Source organism: Anolis carolinensis, chromosome 2 (genome assembly GCF_035594765.1).
Source record: "Anolis carolinensis isolate JA03-04 chromosome 2, rAnoCar3.1.pri, whole genome shotgun sequence".
NCBI classification, from domain to species: Eukaryota; Metazoa; Chordata; class Lepidosauria; order Squamata; family Dactyloidae; genus Anolis; species Anolis carolinensis.
In genome coordinates, this window is record NC_085842.1 from 248,886,739 (window position 1) to 248,903,990 (window position 17,252).

General features: G+C 37.7%; 1 protein-coding gene across 4 annotated transcripts in view; it reads left to right on the forward strand.

Annotated features, from left to right (window-relative positions):
* The window catches only part of LOC100565159 (TLE family member 4, transcriptional corepressor), a 176,707-nt gene that overhangs the window by 141,296 nt on the left and 18,159 nt on the right, over positions 1 to 17,252 (forward strand). For all 4 annotated transcript variants that reach the window (XM_008103270.3, XM_003216472.4, XM_008103271.3 and 1 more), the window contains 3 exons: positions 12,873 to 12,992; positions 14,427 to 14,480; positions 15,156 to 15,308. In XM_008103270.3, coding sequence (XP_008101477.1) covers positions 12,873 to 12,992; positions 14,427 to 14,480; positions 15,156 to 15,308 — 327 coding nt within the window. The remainder of the gene's footprint in view (positions 1 to 12,872; positions 12,993 to 14,426; positions 14,481 to 15,155; positions 15,309 to 17,252) is intronic.

The window sequence follows — 17,252 nt, forward strand, 5'->3', positions numbered from 1 at the left end:
CTCCCTCCTCCTCCACTGATGAATTGTGCTGAGGCTGTTAGGAATTGTGGGAGTAGAAGTCCAAAACACCTGGAAGGCCCAAGTTGGTCCATGCAATTCCTAACAGCCTCAGCACAATTCATCAGTGGAGGGGCTTGACCATTCTGTAAGAGCCATGACTGCTTAAGGGCTAAACAAACAAAATTTGTGTCCTATCACTCATTCAATTTTATTCCCTCCCCACCCCATCCTTTGGGTATTTTTCAATCCAACTTTTTAGCTCCTTCCCAACACTTCTTTTGGGGTCCAGGGCATTTTGTATCTCTCCCTCATCTCATCATAGTAGGTATGATGTATCAGGCAGTATCCTGTCAGTGTAGGCATGCTAATTTTTTGACCTTAGAGTACACTTCTTTAAGCATTTCTATGTCTTCCAGTGTACTTTTGTGGTCTGTTTCCAGCCATATCTTTTCGGCCGCATATGGAACAGCAGTGCAGGAATAGTAGCAAAATAATCAAATCCACACATGCTTAATTCGTAAGTGTGGAGGGAGAACTGTATTTCTTCTAATCCTAAATATTGTTGTCCTTGTGTCTTCCTACATTACATCCTATGCCTTACAGTTAAAATAGAATTTTAGCCACTAAGAAGGTTCTCTCTCTTATAGACATACTAGATGTGCTTTTGGCAGTGGTGGGACTGAGAAGAATCCCTCCCCCAAATGCCTTTCACCCCAAGTAATCTTACATAGGAAGAAAAAATATTTCAGATGACCTGGACCCATACTATCTGGGGCATATTAGACTTATGACTTTCACTTTGAATTGTGCCTAGAAACAGACCAGTAACCAATGAAGGACTTGTAACAGGGGAAATATATTCTCCTTGTAACCTTCCCCAAACGGTGCTGTAGCTGTAACTCTTTGGACCAATGGTGACTTCTGAGCATTTTCCAGAGGTAGCCCCACATAGAGTATGATGTAATAAATGCAAATGAATGTAACCAGGTCATCTTGTTGCCATGTTGACATCAGACATTTCTGTAATTGGGCACCTCTGGCACACTACTTTAGGTGTTCAAATGCAATCCTGGATGACACTGAAACCTAAGCTTACAGGCTCAGGATTCAGTCCAGAGTACACCTTAACAGTGAGCTCCGTCTTTAAGAGGAGTATGATCCTTCTCAATACAAGATGAATCACTGCTCTCTGCCTTTGGATTATCCAGAGCATCTCTGTATTATCTGGATTAAGCTTTCATAATGGCAGGCATCATTTCAAAACAAAAGGAGAAATAGAGCTGGATGATGTTAGCATAGTAGTGACATACCTGACTCACAAACTCCAGACAGCCTCTTCCAGCAGTTTCATGTATATGTTAAATGTCACAGAGGATCAAACCCAGAACCCGGAGGGAACCATTGGCCAATGTCCAAGGAACTAGAAAGAAATCCTATTACTGTTTCTGGGTTATTCTCTTCTGAAAAGGAATGAAGGCACCATGAGTTTTGACATCAAAAGCACTCAAGTGGAACCAATTTTAATTCTTCATTTTTTTAGTTTCTCCATGAACTACCGGAATTTAGCATTTATATTCTCTTGTGTTATATAGGACACTATTCTCTGTTAATTAACTTCATTTAATAAGCAGTTAGTGAAGCTAATTAGTGGATAAAATGCCACATAAACATCAAACACCATCTCTTAAAATCATAGTCACAATTAAAAAGTAATGATCAGGACCTTGGATTACCAACATACATTCAATTATCCAAGAAAATCCATGTTAAGGGAAATAGAATTTTCCTTTTTAACCCCCCCCCCCCCCAAATTCATTGGTAGCTTCTGATATCTAGGTACACGGTATCCATTGCCAACTCAGCTGTGGGTGCAATCAGGATAATGTTATACAAGCAATAAGATCTGTGTATAGAGATAATGCTAAAGGCTTCCAAGCTAAACAAGTTTACTGGGAACAGAACCGTAAAGAACCTAGTTTAGTATTGCATGTCTTATGTGCTTTCTTTAAGGGTGCTTCCACACAGCGGAAAAGTCTACTTCGACCCGGCTTTTGAGGCTGGGTGTCTAGGTGTTCTCCCAGTACCTTCCGGGAGAACACCCAGACACCATAACTTAAAATAACTTACCTGGCCAGCATTTCCTTCTGCCAGCCCTCTCCTGGTGCTTAGGAAGTGGGGTGAGGAGTAATTTTCCTCCCCCCACCCCCCCAGAACATCACTCCTGAGCTCCAGGAGAGGGCCGGCAGAAGGGAAATACCGTCCGGGTAAGTTATTTTACTTTTTGATTCTTTTTAATGGGGTTTGGGGAGGGGGTTGTTGTCCTACAGTTTTCTGGGCTAATTTAGCCTGGAAAATCATGGGACTGCAGTCCAGACAGTGAAATTAGTGGGTGTGGAGAAGTCATAGTTATTGTGTTTAATTTTGACTGTTGGGGTATGTATTTGTGTTTAGTTAACAGTAGCTGAAACAGAAGCCATCTTGTTTCAATCCACAGTAGTGCGGTTACCAAGGAGACGAAGCTGGCTAGCTCATCAGAGGGAGAAGTGGGCGGAGCCAAGAAAAGGAAAAAAGGGCAGTTTTAAAAAGAGAAGCCAGAGTGTGTGTGTGTGTGTGTGCGCGTGGCTGGAGGAGACAGGCCTGGCCAAAAATGACTAAAGGGAGCCTAGTTAAGATCTCTAGTTGAGAAAAGACTAGTGATCAGGGATTTGATCGGTATTAGATCAAAGTATAAGCTAGTATTGTAGTTGGGACATTGTCCACTAAGGAGCTCAGCTGAGGTTAGAGTTCGCTACAATTTATATCATCAGTAGGAGAGTGAGAGTGGATTTACACCAAAGACTACTGTTGTGGTGGTTATAAGAGTTATTAAACCACTTGTTTATTTAAAGTTCCATAAGTAAATCAATCAACCTGCAACCATAAGCTTTGTACGCAATAAACTTGTTGTTCTTTGTTAACAACTGACTCATTTCATCTGCGTCTGTGGAGCCAAATTTCATCGGTGATATTTCAAAAGCTTCACGTTGGTGGCAGTTACCTTAATAAATCACCTAATTGGGGAAGAGTAATAGTCACATTTACCTCAGAAAAGGGAACCACAACTCAGAAGTCCCTAACTATAGAGACAGAGGCTGGGATCTTGAAATAAAGATCACCCCCTGTAATCCTTCCCCTCATATAAAGGTGATATATATATAATCTAGAGGGATTAAAAGACTCAAAAATCCCCTCAGCAGGAAGGAAACAGCAATCACAAATTGGCTATCATAACATCACAATCATCATTCAATCATTCCTCTATCACAAATTGGTGGCAGCGGTGGGATCAAAAAGGATTCATCCCTGTCACATCATCATCCATAACACCATCCATATCACAGTGGGGTTATCCCACGCCTTCCTAGAAGGAGCGGAATAAGCCCCCTATCAAATTAATTCGCCACAAACCAGGGTCTTCCTCATTGGTGGCGAATTAATTTGTGGCTTCCAGAAATGTTGTCTGGACAGACCCTTTTTTGATGCGGAAAGACCCGCATTAAAGGGGCTGTCTGGAACTGTCCTAAGACGTACATATAACTCACATTCTCTAAATAGAAACCTCAACACAATAAAGGATCAACTCCATTGAAGACAATGGAACGTACTACCCAGTGAACATGCCTAGGATTCCTTATAAATCTCTCAGATTCAGAATTCTATGAGAATGAAGCAATTCTGAACTATTTATTCCAGTCATAATTTGAGTTCTCTTTTGTATGTAAGCTCTGGGGTTCTGGCTGCAAAGCTAGAAGAAAGCATTGTGTGCTACATAATGTTTATGGATCTTCTTTGCCTTTGGAGCATAAGGTAAAGGTGGGCTATCTAATGCTGTTGCAGTTATACTTGTGACATTGCATCCAAATCCCCTAGAACCCTCGTATCTGGCTGTCCATTGAGGTCTTAAAGCATGAAAACGAAAGGCCTTAGAGCAGCAACTTCATACTGGAGAATCTTAGTACAAGTGCAAAGCCGTTGAAGGTCATGTTCCTTCCTGCCGTGCATACTTTATCAGTTTTTTATTGTTTCTTTTCTACTTTGAACAGACTGTATAACAGCAATAATGTCATTCAGATAATTATACAATAATTGACCATAGAGCTGAGCGTCCTTGGCTCTTACAGTGGTTTGTTTAATACCTCAGGATGGTCAATTATCTCATAATCCCCACTTCGTTGGGAATTATTGTTTTAATTATTGCACTCTAAATACATCATTGCCCCAGTGCTGTAAAGCTTCACAGGGGAATGGGGAAAATTTGCAGAGGTTTTGAGTTACCAGGCTTATTGCATGGAAGGGATCTTGGTCCTCTTTAGTTATTTCTTCTGTTAATTTTGCTGAGTTACTTTTTTCTCTTTTCCATCTGAGGTTAACTGTCAGATGCTTTATCCAATGGCTAAATAGTGTTGCATGGCAAAGGCAATCTTGCTGTGGTTTACGCTTTGCTTTATTCTGTTCTTTTCCTCTCCCTTGTTGCACTTTGAGCCACACATGTTAATGTAAGTAATCTTCAACAGACATTGGGGGTTGAAGGATAAGAATAATTCTTGGCTTGTTTGAGTAATCTGAAGCACTAATTATTGCAAGTAGACTGCTCATGAATGCTTCCCCTCGTGCTAGTGATATATTTATGGCTTTCTAAGAGGGTTTCTATTATCTTCTTCATGATTAGTAAATCTGAACATGGTCATAGCAGGCACCTACTTTCATCAGTCGCTGCCACATTCAAATTGCATTCAAGGATGTTGTCCCAAGTCTTTGCCATATGCTGAAATGGTTTCTGTGGAACCCCTTTACATTTATCCCAACTTTACATTGGCTCTCATACCATTGGAGTCTATAAAGCAAGAGAAGGTATGTTCTATGGCTCAAAACCTAAATTTCCTCCCGTGTCCCATCATAGATTTAAATAGCCCCTGAAAACAAAACTGGAAAAGCTATGAAGCTCGCTTTGGGCCAGCCATTCTCTTTCAGCCTGACATACTGTACCTTATAAAGCAGTTATAAGGATAAAATGAAGTAAAAGTTTTAGCAACTTTTAACTCCTTGGAGGAAAGGTGAAGTATATGTATAAAATATATATTAAAATAAATAAATGTAGGCTACTAGGAATTCTGCCTTCTAATCCTAACTCAAATAGATCTTCTTGACAATTAATAAAAATTGGAAACTCCTTAAGTACACAGACTTAATCCATGAAGAAGGGGATAATGTTGTGCTTGTTGTGTTCTGTAAAGTTATAATCTGAATTATCTCAAAACCTTTTGTTTTAAATGGGAAGTACATGCATTTGCAGTAATCTCAATTGAACTCTTAAAGTTATTCCTGAAAGATGTAAAATTCTTAGGATATCAAACATGGCAACCCTAGTCCAAGGCATTTGGTAAGGATTATTCATTAGCATGCATTAAAAACAAGACTAGTATACAGGGTGTTTGAAAAATAACTCCCTAATTGTAATGTGTTTTAACGTAAAACTAGGGAGTTATTTTTCAAACACCCTGTATTTCCCCAGAAATAGTATTCTGTGTAGTCAGTTACTGCTTTATTCCAGATAACAGAAAGCATTAAACACAGAAGGTGATAGCTTCTATTGGATTGGATACAAATTCTATTTGTGAAGAAATGTGTGTAATTCTGACATCTGCCTCACAATGACATTGCTTTATTAGTCAGAAAGGAAAAGTAGCTAATTATTTTTGAGAACGGCTCAATTGCTGTGCTTCTTCCATTTTGTGTCCAAATTTGCCACTTCTAAATTTGAAGCAAAAAGACTGCCACCTAGAAGTTTCCTTTGAAAGCAAAACATGTGGGTACCATTCATTTAATTATAATCCAGTTCAAAGCAGATAATCTAGATTTTATATGGCAAGGTAGAAGGGGCCATAAGCTCTGACCTTAAGCGGTCAAATGCAGCACTACAACAGAGTAGCAATGAAAGTTACCAAACTAACCTGTGGCAAAAAGCATCGCCAATAGATCTGGTCAGAACACTGGACATGCTGGTCTCAGTTAGAAACACAGTCTGGGGAGGTTGTTGGACTCAAGTTGGAGTAGTAAGGAGCAGGGATGAAATTTTAAGGTGTATTGAACCTTTTTCAGGGTCGGGAGTGGACTCTTGGACTCCAGGCTATGTTAAAATTTAATTTTAGATTGGCTGTTTTAGGTGGAGAAGGGTGTGGGTAAGAAGAAGTACCTTAATTATCACCTCTGTAACTCTTCTTTTCTCTTTGCTTCCATTGTCTTTTTCTCACCCAGTGGAAAAAACCCACCAACACCACACCATTCATTTATATGAGGTGTTTCTTCTAAGATCTTGCAGGTTTACTTAAGCTGTAACTCCCCAAAACAAATGTAATGTATGCAGTTTACATAAATAGGCTCACAATGCATTCAGCACACAGCAGCAGCAACAACAGCAACATGCTTGTTGGCATACACATTTTAAAAATGTGCAGAGAAAAAGCGCACACCAAGCAATAGGTACATAAATGTGTGCAATTTTTTAAAAGTGCGCGTTTAGAAAAGTCCACATACAAAATTTATGCAAATGCTAAGAATGAGAGCGAACACGGTTTTCATTGAGAAAACTAGAATCTTAATAAGAATGATCTTAATAGATCTCACCAGTGGTTGTCTATAAATCAGCAGCCTGATCTCCTGCTGAAGATGCATGATAATTAAAACCTTAAATACTGTTATGCCATATGCTTTGATGCTTAATCAAGTTCTTGATTCATATGACCTAATATTGCTTGTTAAAGACAGCAGCTCAACGGGGTCTGTTCCATGTCTGTTTTTGAGGAAGCAGGGGTTGATCTGGGATCTTTCTGTGCCATCACTGAGCTGGAGTTACTTGCAAGATACCACTGATCACTTTATAGAAATATTACTCTCAGTTTTATATACATCTCATCTCTTCTTTTTCTTCTTCCTGGATCTATTGAAAGAAGCAGAGAATTTATAGAAGAGAGAGATGGGAGCTAAACTGAATGGCTCCATAGAGAGCATAAAAGGAAATGGTGTTGCTGCCTGTTTTGCCATTTTTAATGTACCGCTTGTGCCTTGATAAAGTGCTTTCTGCCTCTAATGAATAATATTATTATAACTTTCACAGGAGCATTCAAATAACTTCCAAAAGATGCCAGCATTTCCCTGTTTACTTGATTAAAACCATTCAGTAGTCACAATTCAAGACCTGGCTTATATAATGAAGTGTCCATTACTTTGCCCATGGTTCCAGCAATTCATATATATGATGGCTACATAGACAAACTGCAGCGTAAGCAATCTATTTACACAAAAGATAACTACAGCTTCTCTGTGGATGGAAGTATGCCATGTGAGAGAACGCTTACTACACAGATTAAATTAATCCTATCATTCAGAACACTGTCATTATCTGAATTCTGGTCATTCCCATCAAATGTAAAAACATAACCTCTTGGCCAACTCCTATCCTCACACAAAAAACTAGTTAGTCCAAGAAGTTATTTCAGGCTGATTAAGCTGATTTTTTTAAATTCAAATGAAAGCTTCTGGATGTGATCATGAACAGATTTTGTAACATTTAGTAACATGAAGATATGAACCTGTGGGCTGACACCTGACCTATTTACAATTAGTGAAAGCATGTTGTATGGGTAACAAAAGTGAGGAATGCATATCGGTCAAACTGGATATTGAGTACAATTCTTGAATTGCATAATGATCAAGTCTCTATGTTGTTGACCTCAGGAGTCATACACTGCATACACTTGTGTATTTAAATCAACATCATATATAACTCGAGGACAGGTTTGGGGGCCAAAATTGTGGGTTTTGGTGTTACATGTTCCACAGAAAGAGGCAAATGCCAACGCTGCCTCAGGATTTTCCTAGGTCAGTGTTTCTCAACCTGTGGGTCCCTAGATGATTTGGCTTTCACCTCCCAGAAATCCTAACAGCTGGTAAACTCACTGGGATTTCTGGAAGTTGTATGTCAAAAAGCCTGGGGACTCACAGGTTGAGAACCACTGTACTAGGCACTCAGACAGGCTAGAAGCTGTGTTACAGCAGAAAGTGATCAGTATTTCTTTTAGGTTTTCCTCATATGGGCTAGGTTCTCACCTACTCTGAGACAGTTCCTTTTTTTCATGAGAGCTAAGATATAGTACCATTGATCCATAAATATTTTGACCCAATTTTTTGGAGTTGATTTTTTGACAAAACATTTTAGACTTATACCTGAGTATATGCAGTAGTTGCTTGCTTTCATATTTTAAACATGTATCAAGTATTTTTATGATAATTCCCTGGAGCTTGGATGTGGACACCTGATATTAACTGAATCAGTTTGGAAAAAATACTCTCTCAACGATCCTGGGGCTTTTTCAACAGCCTGTACTGACCAGCAAGTTACACTTGGATAATAATGTCTAATACCCTGTAAAATTAATGTGAAAAGAATGCTATGATAATTAATTTTCTCTAATCTTTGTAACAAAGATTTATTTTTCACAAGGTAGGGCCGTTGACCCATTTGTTGTATTTAGTGTGTAACTCCTGTATGATTTGTAAATGGTTGAATGTGCACAATTTCTTCTTTCAGTATTCTGTACATATCTGAAGAAACAATGTAGGTTGTGTATCTCTTTCCAAAATATTTGGACCAGTAGAGTTTTCTGATTTTTTTTTCCTGATGTTGGAATATCTGTACGTACTTGCATATGTGTTCATAATGAGATACCTTACAGATGGGACACAAGTCTAAACTTAAAATTCATTTATGTTACATATTCATCTTATACACATAACCTGAGGGTAATTTTATACACAAAACTTTTGTATGCTTAACCATCAGAAAACAAAAGTGTTACTATCTCAATCACCCATGTGATCAATTTTGGATTCCAGAATTACAGAAAAGGGATGCTCAACCAATACTTCATTTTTTAATTTAAATAATTTGTGAGTTTTTCATATTCAGTACTTAAAAATTCTTATACATACTAATTTTCCATAACAGATTTGTAATACAGAAATATGTATCTCTTGACTCCTATAATATGTTAATCTTTTAGCTCTATTAAATACTTGTTATTTACCTCTATCTGCCTTTTCCTTATTTACCTTTCATCTAGTGTTGACCTTTCCCCCAGACCAGCCAATTACAATACTTACTTCAAAAATTCCATTGTTTCTATTACAGGTTTGTTTCCTTTAAGCTTAATATTACATGTCAATTTATCATTTATTGCAATATCCCAAATGTCCCTATACCATTCTTCCAATTGACATCCCCCTTCCATTTTTGTTTGGATATTAACAATCTTGCTGTTGTTACCAGATTGGTAATCAGTTCATTTAGCTCTTTTGGTATTTTAGTATTATTGATAACACCAACAATGCTATTTCAGGCATTTCTGTTATCCCTGTTTTGGTGATTCCCTTTATTTCTTCAAATACATTTTCCCAAATTTTTAAACATATTTACAGGACCACCACATGAGTATGTATGTGCCAGTTTCTTGACAGCCACTCCAGCCTTGCTTACAGTATTTACTGACTGTTTGATTTAATCTAAATGATTTGAGATACCACCTCCACACCACTTTGTATTAATTCTCTTTTATTCTTATAGACATGTTTTTAATATACACATATTCCACATTCCTTTCCAATTTTCAGGGTGTATTTCCTTATTACAATTTAACACCCACATTTCTTAAAGGTGATCTTGCTCCTGGACTTCTTACAGCAATTTGTAAATATTGCTTGCTACACCTTTGGTGTTTTCTTTCTTTTCCCTGCTCCTCCTTTGACTAATCTTTTCAAATTTTCTAAGTTCTCTGACTCCTTTACGCTTCTCTCTTATTTTGATTAACTATCTTTCCAATTGTAGAACATTATACCACATAATGCTCCCTCCTGGTAGCTAATCCCTTCTTTCCCCCTGTATTTTTCATATTTGATTCCCAGTCTTTTAATCTCATTGTTCCTTTTTCTTTGAATTTTCTTTCTAACTCCCTTTTAAGATTTATAGGTTTTTTTATTAGAACCATCAATCAGTACTTCATACAATATTTTAGATTTCTTTTGTTACAGTGCTGACCCCCCAAGTGACAAATCTTGTGGCTATACCCCATCAAAGCATTTGTCCATTTGAACAGAAGAAATTTGCTGGGATTTATTTGTGTGAACCTTTCTTCACGCCATACCTAGAAATATATGTTAGTCTATTTTTTTAATGGCATGGTTTTTCTTAATCCTGAAATTTAATAATTTTATTTGGTTGCATTGAATTCATCTTTAGTCCTTCCTAGAAAGAAGGAATTGCTATTGAAACATTTTCATTCTATACTGTAGATTCACTCTTTTTCTGATAAATTATTTTGTGCATATGATACTCTCAAGTTAACCTCAGACTTTATAAATCCATAACACAGGGGTCAGTAGTAATGATAATTACAAATGTGTGTATTTGCCTCTGTAAGCCCCAGACAGTTTGGCTGCTAAGCTGTGTATGTTGCCTCAGCATGCAGACCATCCTTTAAAAAGCTAGTTGTAATTAGCTACTTTATCATGCTAGTAGGGTGCTCTGAATTATAACTTTATTAAGCACTAGAATCAAAGATTAAAAGGGTATTTGCAGCACTGAAGCTAACTAGATTGAGAAAAATGAATCCATGCGGATACAAATTTATGAAAATAGATACTTTGGTTTAAATCAGAGCAGTGGTTTACTCTTGGCTCTTTAGCCATCATTCTAATTGTCATTCAGTAATTAGTTTTCCCCTTTATTGCAGCCAATTACTTAAGAGAGAGAGAGGAGTCATAGTGAATTGAATTCAAATTGTAATTTGCTTTCTCTCCATTTGTGAAATGAATATAAATGGAACAGGGGCATTCTTAAGACATGCATAACACTATTTAAAAGTGTTAAAAGTCCTAGATTCTAATAGTATTAGGAAACAGGGAAAAGAATCTGGACTTGATCCTAACTGTAGCTATTTCTAGTAGAAGGGCAATTACTGTTTTTATTGTTGATTCCAGTCCCCAACATGCCAAATCACATTGGAGGGTGACTAAAAGTAGAAATCAAGAAGCTATCTCAAGGTATGAGAACAGGAGGCATGCAGCTGGCTTTGGCCAAGTTGTTTCTGTGGTTATTCCTGTGGAACATCTCACGTGGCCTCTATTTCCATATGTTTCTGGTTCTGTAAGAGAATGAACCACCTGGAAGCATATCTGGTGGTATAATAGTATTACAGTATGTCATAACTGTAATATTCATGCTTAATGCTGCCATTTCTGTAATTGTTTTGTTTTATTTGAGCAAAATAGAGCTAGATCAGGCCCCGGGGTGAGAAGTTCACACATGCATCAAAATGCCTTCATCCACTCAATTTAGTTGCCCCCATATTTAAGTAGTTAACAAGTTCCACTTGTTTCTGTGGAGTACACTTTGAGAGTTTGTAAATTAGGATGTAAGAAAAATATGAGGTGGTAATGACAGGATAAATATCAATGCAGAAATAACCCAAGAAAAGCAACTCCATATACCAAGCGCCAATATACTAGTAACTATCAAAACATTCATCAATATAGTAGTTGTTAAATATTTTAGGTCAGAATCCCTTTTCCTTTTCTTTGACTATATGTTAGGTGGCTTTGCAAAACTTGTACTTCAGTGGTTGCTTCCTACAGTAGAATAGCAGCATAGCATTTGGATGGGGTGATCTATTCCACCCTTTCACTTTTCCGTGTGAGAGACTATTTTTTTTTTTTATTCTGCTCTTTCTTGAGAGGGACCCAAGGCAGCTTACAACAAAGCTAAAACATGGGATATCTAAGCACATAGCACAAAAAGTTTTCTCCCAACACTGCAAGTTTTGCAGCACCTATTATTTTATAACTGTATCAGTAAATAGGTCTGTTCATGTAGAGGGTGCACCCTCGCCTTCTATCCCAAGTGCCACCTAAAACATACCTGGTTGAGACATAATGCCACAACTTGTTACTTGTATCAGGAGGCTGTAGGATGTATTACAAATTAAATCCTCAGGGAAAGATTCTGATGTACCAATTGGGAAAGGCAGCTTGGAGATGTTCCATATCAGTAGATGTTTGATTTTGCAAGTGAGAAGCCTGCTGAAGATCTGCTTGTGACTAAGTTCTGTAGGTTTGTGTTTGCTGTAGGAGGCTAGAGCATTTCTCAGTATTTTCCCTGTTGCTCAGCTGTATCAGAGTTGCCAAGGGTGAACTTGCTGTTACTTGTTTCATATGAAAACAGAAGATTGTTGGTACAGTAGAGTTCCGGTTATCTGACATAAATGGGCAGGCCGAATGTCGGATAACTGAAACGGTTGCCTCCCTATTATCCATCCCTGCGAACCGGGTGCTTGCTAAGAGGAAAGAGCCTCGTCCCTTCCGGCAAGCAACTGGTTTAGAGAAGCCTGCCACATGCATCGGGCTTCTCGAAAGTGCCGGATGCTTGCCGGGCGGGAATGTCTGCTCCAGCCACATCTCGTCCCTCCAGCAAGCACTCTGGGCCATACATTGGATAATATGGTAGGTCGGATAACCAGAAGTTGGATAAGCAGAACTCTACTGTACTTATATTTATCGTGTCAGAAGCAAAATGAGGATGCAGTTATACTGTATAAAAGAACAGAAATAAAGTTTAAAAACCACAAATGGAGTTTTGAAAAACACTTGGCAATGTTGATACTGACAGAGTTTTAGCTCATAGGTTGCCTCCTCAAGGAACATGCCTTGTTTCTTAAAATCTTCCTAATATAAATGGGAGATAATTGTTCATATCTTACATTTCCTATTCTTCCCTCTCATTTCAGAGCTCATCTGTGTCTCCATCAGCCAGTTTCAGAGGCTCTGAGAAACACAGAAATTCCACAGACTATTCTTCTGAAAGCAAAAAGCAAAAGACAGAAGAAAAAGAAATGGCAACTCGTTATGTGAGTACCATCTTCCCTATATTTTCCTGTTATTTTAGAGTGAATATGAAGATTCACAATCACACTGGTTTTTGTCTCAAAGGTAGCTTGTTTTGCCCGTGTTTGAAGACCTCTGCAGCTTCCATCTTCCCTACTTAACCCATAACTAGAGAAGGGGAATAAAACAGTGTTCTCAAGTTCTTTAACAGGCCTTCCTATCCTGCCAGGAAACACAAAGGGAAGCAAATAATGTCATTATGCTATGTGAGTATGTAGTTCCAGTGGCACTCTTTGTCAAGAAGAGAATCTTCACTAAGAAGCTGGAGTTGCCTCCACAACTACTACATACCTCCTTCTTCTGTCCTGGGAAAATTGAGAGAGTTATCACGACATTAGATGAAGGAAGGGAGAATTGTTAAGATGGAAGAATGTTGTCGTCACATGTTTTGCTCAAGTCCTCTCAGGTTATCAAGCTGGAGTCTACTTTTAGAAGCTCCCTTTGTAGATTGCTCATGAATTACATGTTGTTCATCTTCTTCTTCATCAAAAATGATTTTTTACTTGTTACCAGCCTCTCTTCACAGCTCACAGCGGGGCAAAACACAGTTAAAACAGATCACTATAAAATACATACCATAAGATAGAAATATTAAAACACACCATCACAAAAGGCATATATTAAAATACCTAGTACATTGATTAAAATACAATACAAATACATTTATTAAAATACAAATTGAACGTATATTTAAAATTCACTGTTTAAAATTGACTAGGTAGGCCTAATGGAATTCAAATGAACCAGTATGATGCAGTGAATTTTGTGTTGGACTAGGACTCTGACAGACCAGGATTAAATTTCGCACTTAGTCAAGAAAATCCACTGGATCATGGGGGGAGCAGGTCACACTCTCTCAGCCTCAGAGGAAGGTAATAGCAAACCCCATATGAACAAATCATGCCATGAAAAACTCATAATAGGTTCTACCTAGGGTCACCATAAATCAAAACTTGAAGGTGCAAAACACAAACACATTTAAAATAAGGTTCTCTCATTTGAATAGAAATAGAAATAACAAACCATCTTTCAGCAGCTCAGTCTTGAAAAGTATAAAGCATGGCCTGTTTGTTCTTTTATATAGACTTGATTGGAAAAATGCCACCATGTCACCCTGAATACATCCAGACAAAATTCTGATTGAAAACCTAGAAACCCACTTCCTGCATTGACCGCATTGGGCTAGATGGACCATTGGTCTTACTCAGCATAAAACAGCTACCTTTCCCCCTAGATTTATAAAAATCCCTCATGATTTTCTTACAATAACCATTTTGGAAGAGTTCTGTTATAAGGCTTAAACTTGTGTTTTTTAAAAGTAATTTTTACTAGACTAGATTTCTGGTATACTTAAGCATTGTTTTCTTTCTTCTTTTCCTCCTGCTTCTTCCCTGCAGGATAGTGATGGTGAAAAAAGTGATGATAACCTGGTGGTTGATGTTTCTAATGAGGTATGTACAATGTTTCTTTTTAAAATACTATATTTTAAACATTTCAAAAATATTTATCTATTGCAAAAAAATGTGCATCTGACTTTGAGCATTCTTGCCCTTGTGAGTCTTGCAGGGCATTTCCAAGGAACAGAGTGTGCAAAATAAAATGTGCATATTTTAAAATGCAAATACCTGAAATGTTCATAATTGGGATGCAGAAATATACTCCAGTAATTGGAGGAAATGCATATATTAGATCAAATCCACTTATAAATGCACAAATTGAAGGAAATCTGTTTTAAAATTGCATGGGTTTCAGTAGGGGAGGAGAACACAAAGTCTTGCCACTTGGGATGAAAAAAAGGACAGGCAGAAATTGCATGTAAGATTTTAAGAAACTCAGTGAAACTACATGTTATTTTTTAATATCTCTACTAATTACATGTATTTTTAGAATCCAGTATAAATCTTGTCATTATAATGTTAAACCCACAGAGACATCACTCTGCACTTTTAGGTAGAAGTATGTGGGGTTTGTTTTGTGGTTTTCTGGCTAGCTGCCATTTCTGCAAACCTTAGGAGATGATACCATCTGTGGGCTTCATTATGAAGGCAATACCAAATGAGCTATATCTTGCTCATCCAACCTAGAACAAGTAGAATGCCCTGATAATAAATACAGTTTGTTTTTAGGATCCATCATCTCCACGAGGAAGCCCTGCACATTCTCCAAGGGAGAACGGCTTGGACAAGACTCGTCTGCTCAAGAAAGATGCACCAATTAGCCCAGCCTCAATAGCATCTTCCAGCAGCACTCCTTCCTCAAAATCCAAAGAACTTAGCCTTGTAAGTGCCTATACAATCTGTGTTTATGCTCACATCGCAGTGTGCACTGTTGAGTGTCCAAACAGAAAGGAAAAATAATGAGACGGGTCCCAGTTGCACATCTTGATATAAAACTGCCTTCAATATATTTCTACCAAAAAATAAGTGTCATGGAAACCTGGGATTTTGGGGGTGATAGAAAAAGTTTATTCTGCTTGCTGTGTCTGAAAATGATGCATATGCCTTTATTGTGATTTTTTTTTCCATGTCGGGAAACTTGCCATTCAGTGGATAAATAAGAGTACACAGGGGTTCTTTGAATACGTTGGGGTTTTTGTATGGCAGCTTACAGTAAATTCAACTTCCTGCTTGGATGTGATTTGGTTCTTGGCTTTGTATGTATTACTGGTCTGTGTTTAGCTACAATCATTTTCTATCTAAAAAGTAATCTGTCATTTACAAATGCCTTTCTTGACTTGCATAACAAGTCACAATTCAAAGAAGGGCTGCTTGCAGGCCTAGAGTAGAGTAGTGCTGGCTTCCGTTGATATTTGTGTGTGAGGGAGAAAGGGAGGGATTGGAACTGTAGTTAATTATCTTCCAGGACTGAAACTGTCGTGCATTGCTCATTCTGTCTTTTGCAGAAATAGCCACTTGAACTTCTCACACCATTGTTACAGCATAGAGAGACTCAACTGAACAATTTACTAGTAGCTTGTGGAAAAGGGGATTGTAATTCATCCACACACCATAGGGACATTGCATCACTGTTTCCCTGATAAAGTTGTAGGAAATGCCTCTTGGGGAAAAGGACACACACACATACCGTATTCATTGTAGAAAATCTTTCCTGATGAAGAAAACTGGAACGTATCTTTTTCATTTGTTGGATAAATGTAATACCTAATACAGATTTCTAATTTTTTTTCCTTATGGACTGTTATTTTTTAAAAGTTGTGGAATGAACAGACATCTGTTTTATATAATGTCTGTTGCCTGATTATTGCTTATCCAAGACTCTCTGGTTTGTTCTTGGGACGCGTTCACTAAACAAGGAGCTGACATAGGACTAGGGGCCTGAAACAGGGGCAATGGACATTTGTATCTCTGTTCTGTGTTACACCACAGTGAAAAAACTAAAGCGCTTTAAAGAAGTTATTGTGGTTTATGCTTGACTCCATAGTCTGCAGTATGTTTATAAAAATAGTCTCTTTTACAAAATGCTTATAGACATTATTGTGTTAGTGTTTTATGCATGTCATAAAATTGTGATATATAAATATTAAGTCTGTTTGCCCCCAACTGAAACATAGATAGACATCATGCTGATGTCAGTTCATTAAGTTCTGAGCTTAATCAATGAACACCACCAGTGTCCTATGCTAGGTTATATTCAGGCATCAGTAGTTCACTTTCACCAGAATTTCTCAACTTGAATTGCCAGAGCACTTTAAAATTCTAATGGAACTTGATTATTTTAAGAGATCTATTGCATAGTTCTCTTGTCATTAAATAATTTAGTTCCCCCCCCCACCCCCCAGCTTTTTAAATGAACATAGGCTGTGGAGCCCATTGCCTTCCAAATCCCTTCAGTAGGTCTTATACCACTTTGAACATTTTTGGGTGTGGAAAGAGAGGCAGTTGTTTGAATGTAAGTATGTTGACTGGAAATGTGATAGCTGGCTTGAAATTCTTTCTGATCCCATTACTGGGGACCTTTTTAGTAGGTCAAAGTTCTTCAGCTTCCTATTTCTGTCTTCGTGAGAATGACTGAGTTCGTTGTTATAAAGCTATTTGTACTGTAAGAAAATAAATGACTTTAAAAGTGTTAGTGGCTAAAATACCACTATATCATGTCTGGATTTTACCTTTCCTGGAAACACCTTAATGGTCCGAAGCTTTTAATGCTAATTTCAGTAAGGAAGGACCATTTGTGCATTTCTTGTAATATGGTCTACTTGAAAA